The 14,566-nt window shown below is 37.0% G+C and overlaps 1 protein-coding gene across 11 annotated transcripts in view; it reads left to right on the top strand.

The window, feature by feature from the left end:
• The first annotated feature begins 8,121 nt into the window (after positions 1–8,121).
• The window catches only part of TRIQK (triple QxxK/R motif containing), an 86,130-nt gene continuing 79,685 nt past the window's right edge, over positions 8,122–14,566 (top strand). For 7 of the 11 annotated variants that reach the window (XM_032760034.2, XM_032760033.2, XM_058444490.1 and 4 more), the window contains exon 1: positions 8,122–8,236. Coding sequence is in view for 2 of the 11 variants with exons in the window: in XM_032760029.2 (XP_032615920.1) it covers positions 13,674–13,703 (30 nt within the window). In the remaining 9 variants the exon portion in view is untranslated. Of the gene's footprint in view, positions 8,237–8,312; positions 8,436–13,658; positions 13,704–14,566 lie in introns of those variants that run through there. The other 4 variants (XM_032760029.2, XM_032760028.2, XM_058444487.1 and 1 more) reach the window with 2 other exon arrangements.

Genomic DNA, 14,566 nt, shown 5'->3' with positions numbered 1-14,566 from the left:
TAATAATTCTATATGTGTATGAGCCTAATAACAGACCTTCAAAATATATAATGAAAGAATTAACACAACTAAAGAAAATATAGTTTGAAGTTGGATACTGTGAAGCCTCTAGCTCTGTTCTTTTTGTTTAGGATTGTCTTGGCTATATGAGCTCTTTTTTGGTTCCATATAAACTTTACAGTAGTTTTCTCTAATTCTGTGAAGACTGTCAATGGTAGTTTAACAGGAATGGCATTGAATTTATAAATTACCTTGGGCAATATGGCTATTTTCCGGATATTGATTTTTCCTATTCATGAGCATGGAGAATGTTTTTCCATTTGTTTGTGTCCTCTCTGATTTCCTTGAGCAGTGGTTTGTAGATCTCCTTGAAGAGATCCTTCACATCCCTTGTTAGCTGTATATCTAGGTATTTTATTCTCTTCGTAGCAATTGTGAATGGAAGTTCATTCATGATTTAGCTTTCTGCTTGTCTATTGTTGGTGTACAAAATTGCTTGTGATTTTTGCACATTGATGTTGTATCCTGAGACTTTGCTGATGTTGTTTAGCAGCTTAAGAAGCTTTTGGGCTGAGACAATGGGGTTTTCTAGCTACAGGATCATGTCATCTGCAAACAGAGACAGTTTGACTTCTCTCTTCCTATTTGAATACCCTTTATTTTTTTCTTTTGCCTGATTGCCCAGGCCATATCTTCCAATACCATGTTGAATAGGAGTGGTGAGAGAGGGCATCCTTGTCTTGTTCCCTTGTGTGTGTAACTTTAAACTATACTACAAGGCTACAGTAACCAAAGAAGCATGGTGCTGGTACAAAAACAGACACATAGACCAATGGAACAGATAGAGAACTCAGAAATAAGACCACACATCTAAACCATCTGATTTTTGACAAACATGAAAAAAACAAGCAACGGGGAAAGGATTCCCTATTTAATAAACAGTGCTGGAAAAACTGACTAGCCATATGCAGAAAACTGAAACTGGACCCCGACCTTATACCTTATACAAAAAATAATTCAAGATGCATTAAAGACTTAAATGTAAAACCCAAAACTATAAAAACTCTAGAAGAAAATCTAGGCAGTACCATTCAGGACATAGGCATGGGCAAAGATTTCATGACAAAACATCAAAAGCAATTGCAACAAAAGCAAAAATTGAAAAATGAGACCTAATTAAACTAAAGAGCTTCTGCATAGCAAAAGAAACTATCATGAGTGAAAAGACAGCCTACAGAATGGGAAACAATTTTTGCAGTCTATCCATCTGACAAAGGTCTAATATCTAGAATCTACAGGGAACTTAAACAAATTTACAAGAGAAAAACAGCCCTATTGAAAAGTGGGCAAAAGACATGAACAGGGACATCTCAAAAGAAGACATCTATGTGGCCAAGAAACATATGAAAAAAAGTTCAACATCTCTGATCACTAGAGAAATACAAATAAAAGCCATAATGAGATACCATCTCACACCAGTCAGAATGGCAATTATTAAAAAGTCAAGAAACAACAGATGCTGGTCAGGCTGTGGAGAAATAGGAACACTTTTACACTGTTGGTGGAAATGTAAATTCGTTCAACCATTGTGGAAGACAGTGTGGTAATTCCTTAAAGACCTAGAAGCAGAACTACCATTCCACTCAGAAATCCCATTGCTTGGTATATACCCAAAGGTATACAAATCATTCTATTACAAAGACACATGCATGCGCATGTTCATTGCAGCACTATGCACCATAGCAAAGACATAGAATCAACCCAAATGCCCATCAATGATAGACTGGAAAAAGAAAATGTGGTACATATACACCATGGAATACCATGCAGCCATAAAAGGGAATGAGATCATGTCCTTTGCAGGAACATGAATGGAGCTGGAAGCCATTACCCTCAGCAAACTAATGTAAGAACAGAAAACCAAACACCAAATATTCTCACTTATAAGTGGGAGCTGAACAATGAGAACACATGGACACAGAGAGGGTGACAACACACACAGGGACCTGCTAGGGGAGGATTTGGAGAGGGAAAGCATCAGGATAAATAACTAATGCATGCTGGGCTTAATATCTAAGGGATGGGTTGATAGGTGCAGCAAACCACCATGGCACATGTTTACCTGTGTAACAAACCCACACATCCTGCAAATGTATCCCGGAACTTAAAATTAAAAAAAAATTTTTTTTAAAGAAAATATAAACAAATGCACAAGCATAGTTGGAGATTTAACACCTTTCTTTCAGTAGGTGATAGAATATGCTTAAAAACGTTGGTAAGGATCACTATGGCATATGTATACCTAAGTAACAAATCTGCACATTCTGCATATGTATCCAAGAACTTAAAGTAAAATGAAAAAATAAAATAAATAAATAAATAAATGTTTTTAAAAGCAAAAAAAAAAAACTATCATAAGGATATAGACTATAATTAATATTTAGACAATACTGCATTCCACAATTTCAGAATACACATACTTTTTTCCAAATACACTGAGAACAGTCATAAAGATAAACCATATGTTGGGTTATAATATATGTGTCAATAATTTTCAAAAATTTGAAATCTTACAATATATATTTTCTAACTACAATGGAATTAAAAGTCAATAACTGTAAGATATTAGACAACTCTCAAATACTTGGAAACACAAAAACACAATTCTAAATATGTAACCAAAAAAGAGCCCATATAGCCAAGAAAATGCTAAGCAAAAAGAACAAAGAGGGGCATCATGTTACCTGACTTCAATCTATACTACAGTAACCAAAACAGCATAGTACTGGTACCAAAACAGATAGGTAGACCAGTGGAACAGAACAGAGGCCTCACAAATAACACCACACATCTACAACCATCTGATCTTTGACAAACCTGACAAAAACAAGCAGTGGGGAAAGGATTCCCTATTTAATAAATGGTGTTGGGAAAACTGGCTAGCGATATGCAGAAAACTGAAACTGGACCCCTTCCTTACACCTTATATAAATATTAACTCAAGATGAACAAGAGACTTAAACTTAAGACCGAAAACCATAAAATCCCTAGAAGAAAACCTAGGCAATATCATTCGGGACATAAGCATGGGCAAAGACTTATAACGAAAATTCCAAAAGCAGTTGTAACAAAAGCCAAAATTGACAAATGGGATCTAATTAAACTAAAGAGCTTCTGTATAGCTAAAGAAATTATCATCAGAGTAAACAGGCAACCTACAGAATGGGAGAAACCTTTTGCAATCTATCCATCTGACAAAGAGCTAATATCCAGAATCTACAAGGAACTTAAACAAATTTACAAGAAAAAAAACAAACAACTGCATCAAAAAGTGGGTGAAGGATATGAACAGACACTTTTCAAAAGAAGACATTCATGTGGCTCATTATCACTAGTCATTACAGAAATGCAAATCAAAACCACAATGAGATACCATCTCATGCCAGTTAGAATGGTGATCATTAAAAAGGCAGGAAACAACAGATGCTGGAGAGGTTGTGGAGAAATAGGAATGCTTTTACACTGTTGGTGGGAGTGTCAATTAGTTCAACCATTGTAGAAGACGGTGTGGTGATTCCTCAAGGATCTAGAACCAGAAATGCCATTCGACCCAGCAATCCCATTACTGGGTATATGCCCAAAGGATTATAAATCATGCTACTATAAAGACACATGCCAACGTATGTTTATTGCAGCACTATTCACAATAGCAAAGACTTGGAACCAACCCAAATGCCCATCAATAATAGACTGGATAAAGAAAATGTGGCACGTATACACCATAGAATACTATGCAGTCATAAAAAAGGATGAGTTCATGTTCACTGCAGGGACAGGGATGAAGCTGGAAACCATCATTCTCAGCAAACTAACACAGGAACAGAAAACCAAACGTCACTCACATGTTCTCCCTCATAAGTGGGAGTTGAACAATTAGAACACATGGACACAGGGAGCGGAACATCACACACACAGGGGCCTGTCATGGGTGGGGGGCTAGGGGAGGGATAGCATTAAGAGAAATACCTGATGTAGATGACAAGTTGATGGGTGCAGTAAACCACCATGGCATGTGTATACCTACGTAACAAATCTGCACGTTCTTCACATGTATCCCAGAACTTAAAGTATAATTAAAAAAGAAAAGAGAGAGAGAAATGGCTGGCAGTTACACATTTGAAATTATATCAATATATTTGCATATGTGACTCCATCTTTCTTCCATTTATGAAATAATTATCTATATAAGTTCTTATATCTGAAGAATATTTTGAGATAATATTTTTCTAGATTTCAGAGATAATCTTGAATTCAAATCTTCAAAAGGCGAAAAAGCATTGAACTATGCATTTTATAATGTAGGTCCATTCTTTCTGAGGTAGGAGGCCGCACTAAACTCTGTAGGCGGTACTTGGAAACCAGACCAATCTGAGGACTAGCTAAAACAGTTTTAAGGCAGAAGCACCTCCCCATAAGACATGCACACCCCTGTGCCATGTGAGTTTACCATTGCCATGGCAAAACCCAGAAGTTACTGCCCCTTTCCATGGCAATGAACCTACAACCTGGAAGTTATCACCATCATCCTAGAAATTTCTGCATAAACTACCACTTAATTTGCATATAATTAAAAGTGGGTATACATATGAGTGCAGAACTGCCTCTGAGGTGCTACTCCGAGCACACTGCCAAGCAGTACCTCTACTGCCGATGTATACTCTTAGTTTAATAAGAGTTGCTATCATCATCAGCTAGCCCTTGAATTCTTTCTTGGCAAAGCCAAGAACCTGCCCAGCCTAAGCTTCAATTTTGAGCTTGCTTGTCCTGCATCCTTTCCAGGGAGTTCATTCTACATAAGTGCTATGTAACTATAAATTCAAATAATATACAAGTCAGTGAAAATATTTTTATGTTTTATTACTTTTCTGAGTTTTCAAAAGGAAATTTTTCTATAAGAAAAGCAAACCCATTTTCTGGTTTTTATTAAGTGGTTTAAAATATAGTACTATAAGTTAAAATCAAAACTTTCAAGCATAGACTTTGGGGATCACAGGGCTTTCTTAAATGAACTTAACACGAGAAATCATTGCTTAAAGTGTTTTAATCAAAAGTCACCCTAACTGCCTCCCTGATATTGTCCTAGGATGATTGAAAGGAAATAGCAATATGTGTGTTTGATCTATTAAGCAATCCAAGCTACTCAGAGAGTTAGGTTGGATAATTATTTTGTCTTACAATTTAGGGCAAAGGACTGCTGAATAAGATTAAATAATATGCATCATTCACTTTTGACAGAATCATAATTTTGTTAAGATATTTGAGCTTCATGTTTCTAAAACAAATTTTTGCAAATGATTCAAATAGAATTTTGTTTCAAATTTCAAGCAATATGCATATTCATCTAGGACAAAGGTTTCAGCACATACAATTATTAGATTCTAGTTTATATTTCAACTTGCTAGAAATGTAAGTCAATAATATATGTCTTTATATGATAAAGAAATAAGCATATAACATACATCTGGAGGTTTTAATTTTACATTAAGCTATTTACTTCTTGTTCAGTTTCCCTAAGATATAATTATTTATTGTATTAATTATGTTTTTCTTCATACATTCTTCTAATATACATTTGGGCCTATGGAAGGATTTCAAATTAAACATGTTCCAAGGTTTATAGTAGAACATGAGGTAAAAAATAAATACTTGAAGTTTGAATAGCATGAGACTCTTCTACTCCAAAATTTACAATATACCTCTTCTATCTACATATCATTTGTAAAAGAAATAGCTGGCACTACACACTTGAAATTATGTTCTACTCGGAGGTATTAGTTAGAAATATTTAGGAGTTTAATTATTTTGAAAAACACTTGAAAGACAACTTTACAATAGTTAAATTCATATAGAGTAAGTTGGTTAGTGCCCATTTATAGATTAGTAAACTATTTGTAGAACAATTAGCTAGGACAAGCTCATCTCATAAAAATATGTTCACAAAAGAAATGCAGTGGTAGAGACTCATTATTTGCTGTTCCATTCTTACTTCGAAACAATACATACAGTTTTAAAATGTATTCCTATGCATATGTAGAACGTATTTTCTACTGGATGTTTAACTAGACACCAAGGTGTAAAATTCCAGAAATTTGAGTGCATGCTTCAAACATCTGGAGCTGTACATATGGGGAGTATACAGCTGTGTTTATTTCAATTATTACACATTTACATGCATATAATAATTTATTTAAATGTATGATATCTTATGTATGTGAGAATATTCAAACAAATGCATTTGCTGTGCATCTTTAAATATGTAATGAAAATGGACTCAAGTACATTCACTGCTTTTATTTAAATCTTACAGCATTTATTTATATACTTATTAATATATAATCATAACTCTTTCTTTTTAGTCTAAAACCAATTTTTTATTTTTATTTTTTGAGATGGAGTCCCACTCAGTTGCCCAGGCTGGAGTGCAATGATGCAATCTCGGCTCACTGCAACCTCTGCCTCCTGAGCTCAAGCCATTCTCCTGCCTCAGCCTTCTGAGTAGCTGGCATTACAGGTGCCTGCCACCATGCCTGCGTAATTTTTGTATTTTTAGTAGAGACGGGGTTTCACCATGTTGGCCAGGCTGGTCTGGAACTCCTGACCTCAGGCAATTGTCCACCTCGGCCTCCCAAAGTGCTGGGATTACAGGCGTGAACCACCACACCTGGCCAAGCCAAATATTTTTAAAAGATTAAAGAAAATGGGGACTCTGAGTCATACAAATCAAGGAAGTTTTACAGAGAATTATTCACATTTAGCAAGCTTTCAGAAGAATTTGGATATTCCGCAGGTCAAGAGTGTAAAATTATTTGTAATTGGAATGGGTTTCTTTTATTCCAACAATTGCATCACGGTATGATGAACATTTTAATTGAATCTCAAGGCACTTGTCCATAGGTATTTTTTTTTTCTTTTTTCTTACTACAACCATATCAGACAAGATAAACCCTTCTGGGTTTTGGTTTAATATGGAAGGAAAAAGAGTTTCACTATTTTAAAGCCATACACATAAGTAATCTGGTTAAGTGTATTAATATAATCTCATTTAACTCTACCTTTATTTCTGGGAGAGGAACTGGAGACCAGAAAATGATTTAGGAGGACAGAAAATAAAATTACATTTTGGATTCAATTCCTGGCCATAATATCCTGTGAGATTTCAGAAAGCCTTCTGGTTAGTCTATTTATACTTGTCTCAGTTTTTTTTTTTGGTATGCTACTTTCTTTCTCAAGGGCTTTTGGAAAAAGATATGATGGGGCTGGCCTAGAGGAAGGTGACTTTTATGTGAGCAAGAGAAAAATTAAATTGGAGGTTGCATAATTTTTTGAAGGAATTTTAGATTTAGTTTACCACAATATTAAAAAATGATGGCTGCAGGCACTTAGATTTGTTGAATGATTGAATAAATCTAGCCTTTCCTAGCCTGTGTTTCATTGTTCATAGGCTGTGGATAATACTCTTAGTGGGTTTTGTAAGGATTACATGAGTATAATTTATAAAGCATTCAATATTCGAGTACTTTTTCGATAACTAACATCTTAATATTTCATTCCCATTTTGTAGATGTGAAAATTGAGTACCTGAACATAGGCTCCTAATTGTCGGTCATGTTTTTGCAGTCTTTCCTAAATTTATTAATCTCCGGTTAATGTTAATATAAAACGATTTTTTTTTCTTTTTCTGCTATTTCAATGGGAAATGAATTGATTGTTTACACAGACAGTGCGCCCTTCCACTTAGGGATGCTCCTTAGGAATGATCCTGTGAGTTGGGGAGTGTGTGTGTGTGAGATGGGAGGGTTCAATAATCAAAATAACATATTTTTCCGTTTTATATTTACTAAACAAGTCACAGTCTTTATTTTTAATTTCTACAGTCACCTCGTGAGACAGGTAGTAGAACTCCGGAGTGGCATCAAAATGAGGGAAAGGCCTCAGGGCCAGCGCCTTTGCGTCGTGGACCGACGTAGAGGCGGGAGAAAGGCCGACCAATCCGAGAGCAGGCTGAGGACTGGTCCCGCCCCTGCGGGCAGAGCCCCGCCTCTTTCCCGCCTCACCCTTTGGGAGTAGGGGTGTGCGGCTGGCTCGTCCCGCCCCTGCCCCTGAGTGACAGGACCGTGGACAGCAACATTTCCCACAGGACACGAAGTTTGTCGGCCCTTGCCTTGGCAGAGCTGAGGTGTGTGTCCGGCGAGTACGAGGGGATTGGGGAGACCCTGTCTGGGAAGCTCGGGGTCCGGGAATGAAAACGGGCGCACCTCCTTAGCGAGCCCTAAAGCGTTTAGGAGACGGTCGTTCCGTCCCTGGGAGCGGCACTTGGGCGAGCTGGGCGGAGGGAGGCTCTGCAAGAGAAACCCGAAGTCCGGGAAACCCAGTAGGTACGGTGATCACTGAAGGACTCGTTCCCGTTGAGCAGGGCGCTGGCTGCGGGGTGGAGGATGGAGGGTGCTGGGTTCGGTGGGCGTGGCCATTGCGGTTGCTAAGGAACTCGCGGTTCCCGCCCTGCCAGCGTGTCTGGCGCCAGCCGCTGGGCCCTGGACACGTTAGTCCCACCCACCTCCCAAGGTCTTCCACGCGGCTCGGGATTGGCTCCTTTGTGCTGTCCGATAACTCGCGGCCGCTTACTTCTCTGTGCAGCTCTCTGGGTTCTGCAGTTCCCTTTTGGGGCCCCCTTTCCCATGGTACTCCTCTTCACTCTTTCTCCTGCTTCCTCTTATTAATGAGCGAGTATTTGCATACCAAAACATTTGCGGAGAAGAGATTCAGACAGGACTAGGTGGCTTTATTGGTGGTGGTGAGGTTGGGAGGCGGGGGTATTTTTCTTGGAGCTTGGTGTATTCCTGAATCCATCAGATGTTGGTGTCCGCGTGGATGACTAGGAAAAGGGGATTGAAGATTAGGTTTCTTCCACTTGGAGTTCTCTGCTGCTTATTTGAGCTTAATAAGCCTCCTGAAGAAGTTGAAGCAATTTATTGCTAGAGGAGCCCCAATGTATAATCTCCCTTTCATTCTCTACTGTGGAGAGGTGTGCTAAACCTGTAGAGCTGTTTTTGCTTCACTGGGCTCATACTTAATGATCAACAAGTATGGTATGAGATGGTAACCTCAGATAACCATTTCAAATCTTAGTTTGCTCATATACTCTGTCTCCTAATGATTCAGCACAACAAACATTCTAGAGAGAAAACACAAAAGAGGTAAAAATCTTTTACTTTCCTCTGCCAGGTTTACAGTGTAAACCCCCAGGAAGGAAGCTTATACTGCTTGTTAACATTGGAAAGAGCATTGGCCTACAAGTCAGGAAACTGGCAGGGTTAAGAAATGTTTGTCCTTGGGCAATAATTATTTTGTTATCTGTCAATTGGGGACTCTAGGATATGCCCTTCCTTCCTAAAAAAGGAGGAATAATTGATTGTGAAATTATCATTAATGATCTACACAAATGTAAAGCATTGTTGATTACGCTTTTAATCTTTTTGTCTATATGATCCGAATTTATAAACACATATAAGTATTGCCATTCAGCTTTAAGCATTTTCAAATTTCCCTTGTGATTTTTTTTTTTTTTTTAATCTTAGGGTTATTTAGAAATAGGGAAGAAATTCACTTGTCTATTCATTATTGATTCTGTGTTGGTTCTGGTTAGAACCTGTAATGTCTTGAATGACACTTTTTCCTCTTTAATATCACTAGGTATATATATATACCTGAAAGGATTGGGAAACATTACCTTTTAATGCAAGGATGACTAACCTTTTTGGTGTCATTTGCCACTTTGAGAAACCAGGGAAAGCTATTGACTTGATCCTCAGAAAAACGCGCAATTTTAAGCCTAAATGGACCCTGTTTTTGTTCAACTTCTTTGGGGATAAGGAAATTATTCTCTCCCACTTGCCTCATCCTACAGAGAGACTAAGTAACTTTTACCCAAGGCTACATAGCTGGGAGCAGAGTGGGGCTTTTGCCTTTCTTCCACAGTGCCTCTTACCATAACATATCTTAGTTCAGGGCCTTCAGTCATCTGCAGTTCCCTTTTGGGGCCCCCTTTCCCATGGTACTTTTTTTTTTTGAGCGCTAACAAACGGGAACTACTAATGTTCAGTTATTTGTTGCGATCTTACAAAACCATATAATCCATGTTTTATCCCAAATGCCCTTTGATCATAACCTCTTAAAGCATATTCTGGTATTTAAACAAGTAAAAAGAACATTGTCAAATATTTTGAGAAAAATGTGAAATTGTAATTTTTTTTTTTTTTTTTTTTGAGACGGAGTTTCACTCTTGTTGCCCAGGTTGGAGTGCAATGGCACGATCTCAGCTCACCACAACCTCCGCCTCCCAGGTTCAAGTGATTCTCCTGCCTCAGCCTCCTGAGTAGCTGGGATTACAGGAATGCACCACCACACCCGGCTAATTTTATATTTTTAGTAGAGACGGGGTTTCTTCATGTTGGTCAGGCTGGTCTCGAACTCCCAACCTCAGGTGATCCGCCCGTCTCGGCCTCCCAAAGTGTTGAGATTACAGGCGTGAGCCACCACGTCTGGCCAAAATTGTACTTTTGAGATGAACATTAAATACATAAACTTTCTCATCTATTCAGGTCCATTTTGGACAAAGAAAAGCTGATTACTTTTAGTACATGCCACTGGAATATCATTACTTGATACTTAGAACTCTTTTTTTTTTAAAAAAAAAACCTAAGTGAATAATCTTTTATAACATTTTAATTTGTGGCTAAAAAGAATGTGGTTGTTTTCACTGTGGCTCTTTTCCTGATTTCTATATTCATATAGAAATCTGTAAATAGAGTTCATTATTTTCTTTGGTCTGATTTCCTATCTAGCTTTATCAATAAAAGTGGACATCAGTAGTAGATATAAAAAGTTGTTATTGGATAAGGAAAAACTTGAAGAGGTAAAGAGCTATTGCTTTTGTAAAATGCATGAATGTATATAGGAGTACCTGTTATTTCATTAGTACTTGTAATTTTATTTGAACTGTTTGGTACTTGACTCGTTCTTTCTTTACTCAACTCTGTTCGTTTCTGGTAGAGAAACAGGGATAAAGACAAATGGCTTAGAGAGAGCATTACAATGGATTTAGAGATTTTTAGGGGCTCAATAATAGCTCTTTCACTCCTCTCTTGAGTTTGTAAACAGACATGTGGCACCTGCCATATCAACTTCAACTTGCAATAACAAGTGGATTGGGGATAGTGCTTTATCCAAAAATGAGACCTAAAATGAGTACTAGTACTTCCTATCCCCTTTTACTCCTACTCTCTTTCCCAGAACCTAGACTTTAGTTCAGCTGAGAGAAAAATTTCAGACTGTGAACAGATATGCTTACTTACAGTTACTGCATTTCATGGTCTAGGGCAGAGAGAGTAATAAAAGACGGAAAATCTCCAGTGCTTACTGGTTTATAATGGGTTAGCTCTACTGGTGGAGTAATGTGAACCAGTCAGATAAGTCTCTTTTTGGTAAGCTGTGAAGAAGTGGGATCTGAGGCCAGGACTGTTAATCTAGTGCTCTGGTTTTCAATTCTGGGTGACACCTCTGGGGTATTTGAAATATGCCAGGGTGTTTTAAAATTATTCTAATTTCTTTAAAGGAAGTACTACTGGCTTTTGGGATCCTGAAGTTCAGAGATGATAAATATTGTGCAATGTAGAGGTCTATCAGCTCAGTGAAGAATTTCTTTGTCTTACTCCAATGCCAAAGCATCTTTTGAGAGCCCCTGCTCCAGTGGACGTTCCTCTATGTAGAAACCCGAAACTCAGCCAGCTTTCTCCTTAATATTTGTGCATATGTGTCTGTGTTTTTGATATCAGTAGATTTGACTCAAAGTGTTAATGTCTTGAACAATTTTACTTAGAATTTTGTGGTTTTTTTGGTATTCATCCAGAGTGACTAAAATAATACTAATGGAAAATAGTGATACATATTTGATCATATTTGATATTCTCAAATTTCCTATTAAACAGTTAAGGATCATGTAGGCCTAGAGCTAATTTTTGATACCATTATATATATTTAGACCCTTTTTATATGGTAGAAATGTTCAGCATCGTTGCAACAATAGAGTGAGATAGGTATATGTTTCCATGAAAAATAAATGATTCCTACTTAATTCGTAATTTTGAAATGTTAAACAATAAAAAGGTAAATACTCCATATTCAGTGGTTTAACAGGTTTTTTTTGACTCAGAAGGCAAAGACAGTTCCATTAATGAAAGACTCTTGTTAGTCGCATGACTTTTAAGCCACTGAAATGGAGAATGACAACAGCATAAAGTAGCTTAATTCTTCTGTAGTAGTATTATTTAGCGACGTAGTTGCAAAAATAACAGACCAATTATATTGAACAATTTAAAATTTTGACAACGACAAAAGAAAGATAGGCTAATCCAAATAACATTTGTTTTACATACTTTGAATGTTAAAATATTCAAATATTGCAGGGTATAGAATAATGAACTATATGGATACCTGTGGCAAAGTCCTAATTGTGGATTACAGTTTATTAACTACAGCAGGTGGAAGGTGCACTGTATTGAAAGTTTTAGACTTAGCTCTGTAGGTATAAATATCCTTTGCTGGGTATTAATAACTTGCCAGTCAAGTTAATTATCTATGTGGAAAAGGTTGAAGATTTTTCTTTTTTTTTGAACAACATGCTTGAGCATTATAATGCTTGCTATCATTCACATTGACTCAGTATATAGTACTGAATCTCTCTGGGCAGAGGAGGTATATCAGATGTTTTTTTTCAGGATGGGAAGGTACAGTGTTAAAAAGAACCTCCCAGTTTCCGATTCTGCTTTGTCTGCATTCCTAGGGAGTTCATTTTCTGCCTCCCCTCAACACCGTCCCCTTTATCGATAAATGGAAAACACTGGCTTATGTAGAAATTATCTATACAGTTTTTTCAGTGCTAAAATATTCTGGATAAATTAACATTTGAAAATAAATCAAGTGAAACAAGACATCCTACAAAATCAAGGCAGAGGTTATCAGTAGAAGACTCAGAGGCATACCTATGAATCTCTAAAAATAATTTTAAGCTAAGGAAGGAAGAACATTTCGGGGAGTTATTTGCTATACAACACATTCAAGAATACATAGCTTCTATGGATAGGAGAACTTCATGTAAAAATAGCAGACAGTGATGAAGTGATAGAAGATAGTAAGAGAAAACAAAATGATGAGAAACTGAAAATATGAGAGCCATATCAGTTTTCTGTTCCTCTTATAACACGTTACCCCACATTTAGTAACTTAAAACAACACAAATTTAGTATCTGACGGTTCTGTGGTTCAGAAGTCTGATATAGGTCACTTTGGGCTGAAATCAAAGTTGGAACAGGGCTGCATTCCTTTCTGGAGGCTCTAGGAGAGACGGTTGGTTTCCTTGTCTTTTGTAATTTCCGGAGGCTGCCCACATTCCTTGGCTTATGGCCCCCTTCTTCCAACGTGAAAGCCAGCAACATTGCAGCAATCTGACTTATTTTGTTGTCACATCTCCTGACCACACCTGGAAGGGTTATCTACTTTTGAAGACACTTCCAGATAATTCAGGACAATCTCTCCATTTTCAGGTTCTTCATTGAATCATGTCTGCAAAGTCCCTTCTGCAATCTAAGGTAACTTATTTGTAGGTTATGGGAATTAGGACTTGGACATTTTTGGATTGGGGGAACATTATTTTGCCTATCACAAAAGCATTAAAAAGTCTATATTTGAGGCAGTAACAAATAGAATTGATGTCGTTGTGCAAAGTTTAGTCAGTGTAGAGAATAGATTTGAGAGGTTATTTTAGTTAAAAAATTGGAAATCATAAAAAGATGATATATGGAGAATAAAGAATAGAGTCCACTGTGTGGATATTTGGAGTCTCTGAAAAAGAGACAAGGTGGATAGATAGATAGATAGATAGATAGATAGATAGATAGATAGATAGACAAATAGTTGTTCCTAAAGAAGAGAACAGAGCATTTGAAAGAAAAATAACTTTAAAAATAAATAGGAGAAAAAACTTTCCTGAGCTGAAAAAGACCTATGAAGGAAGAAAGGCCTTTTTCATGTAAGGCATGACAACTTAAAGAGGCACAAAAATCACAAAATTGTCAAATGATGATGATAAAGAAAATAAATATTTTCCATATCATGAAAGAAAAGGAAAAAACATGTTATTTGGCTGGCCTCAGACTTCTTTTCTGTAGTATGAAATGCCAGAAAACAACAGAGCAACATGTTTATAGTTAAAAAAAATTCCCAGGCAGTTTGTAATTCTCGTGTGATGGCAACAGAAAACCACTCTTACGTATACAGTCCGTCCCTGATTTACGATGGTTTGACTTACGGTTTTTCAACTTCATGATGGGTTTATTGGTATGTAACTCTATCATAAGTTGAAAAGCATCTGGACTTAAGATGGTTTGATTTACAATATTTCAATTTTACTATGGGTTTATTGGGGTATTAAATGCATTTTCCATTTAAGATA

The sequence above is a fragment of the Hylobates moloch genome, unplaced genomic scaffold, assembly GCF_009828535.3.
Source record: "Hylobates moloch isolate HMO894 unplaced genomic scaffold, HMol_V3 SCAFFOLD_9, whole genome shotgun sequence".
NCBI lineage: Eukaryota > Metazoa > Chordata > Mammalia > Primates > Hylobatidae > Hylobates > Hylobates moloch.
Note: the sequence above shows the minus strand (reverse complement) of the source record. Positions and strands in the feature narration are given on the sequence as shown.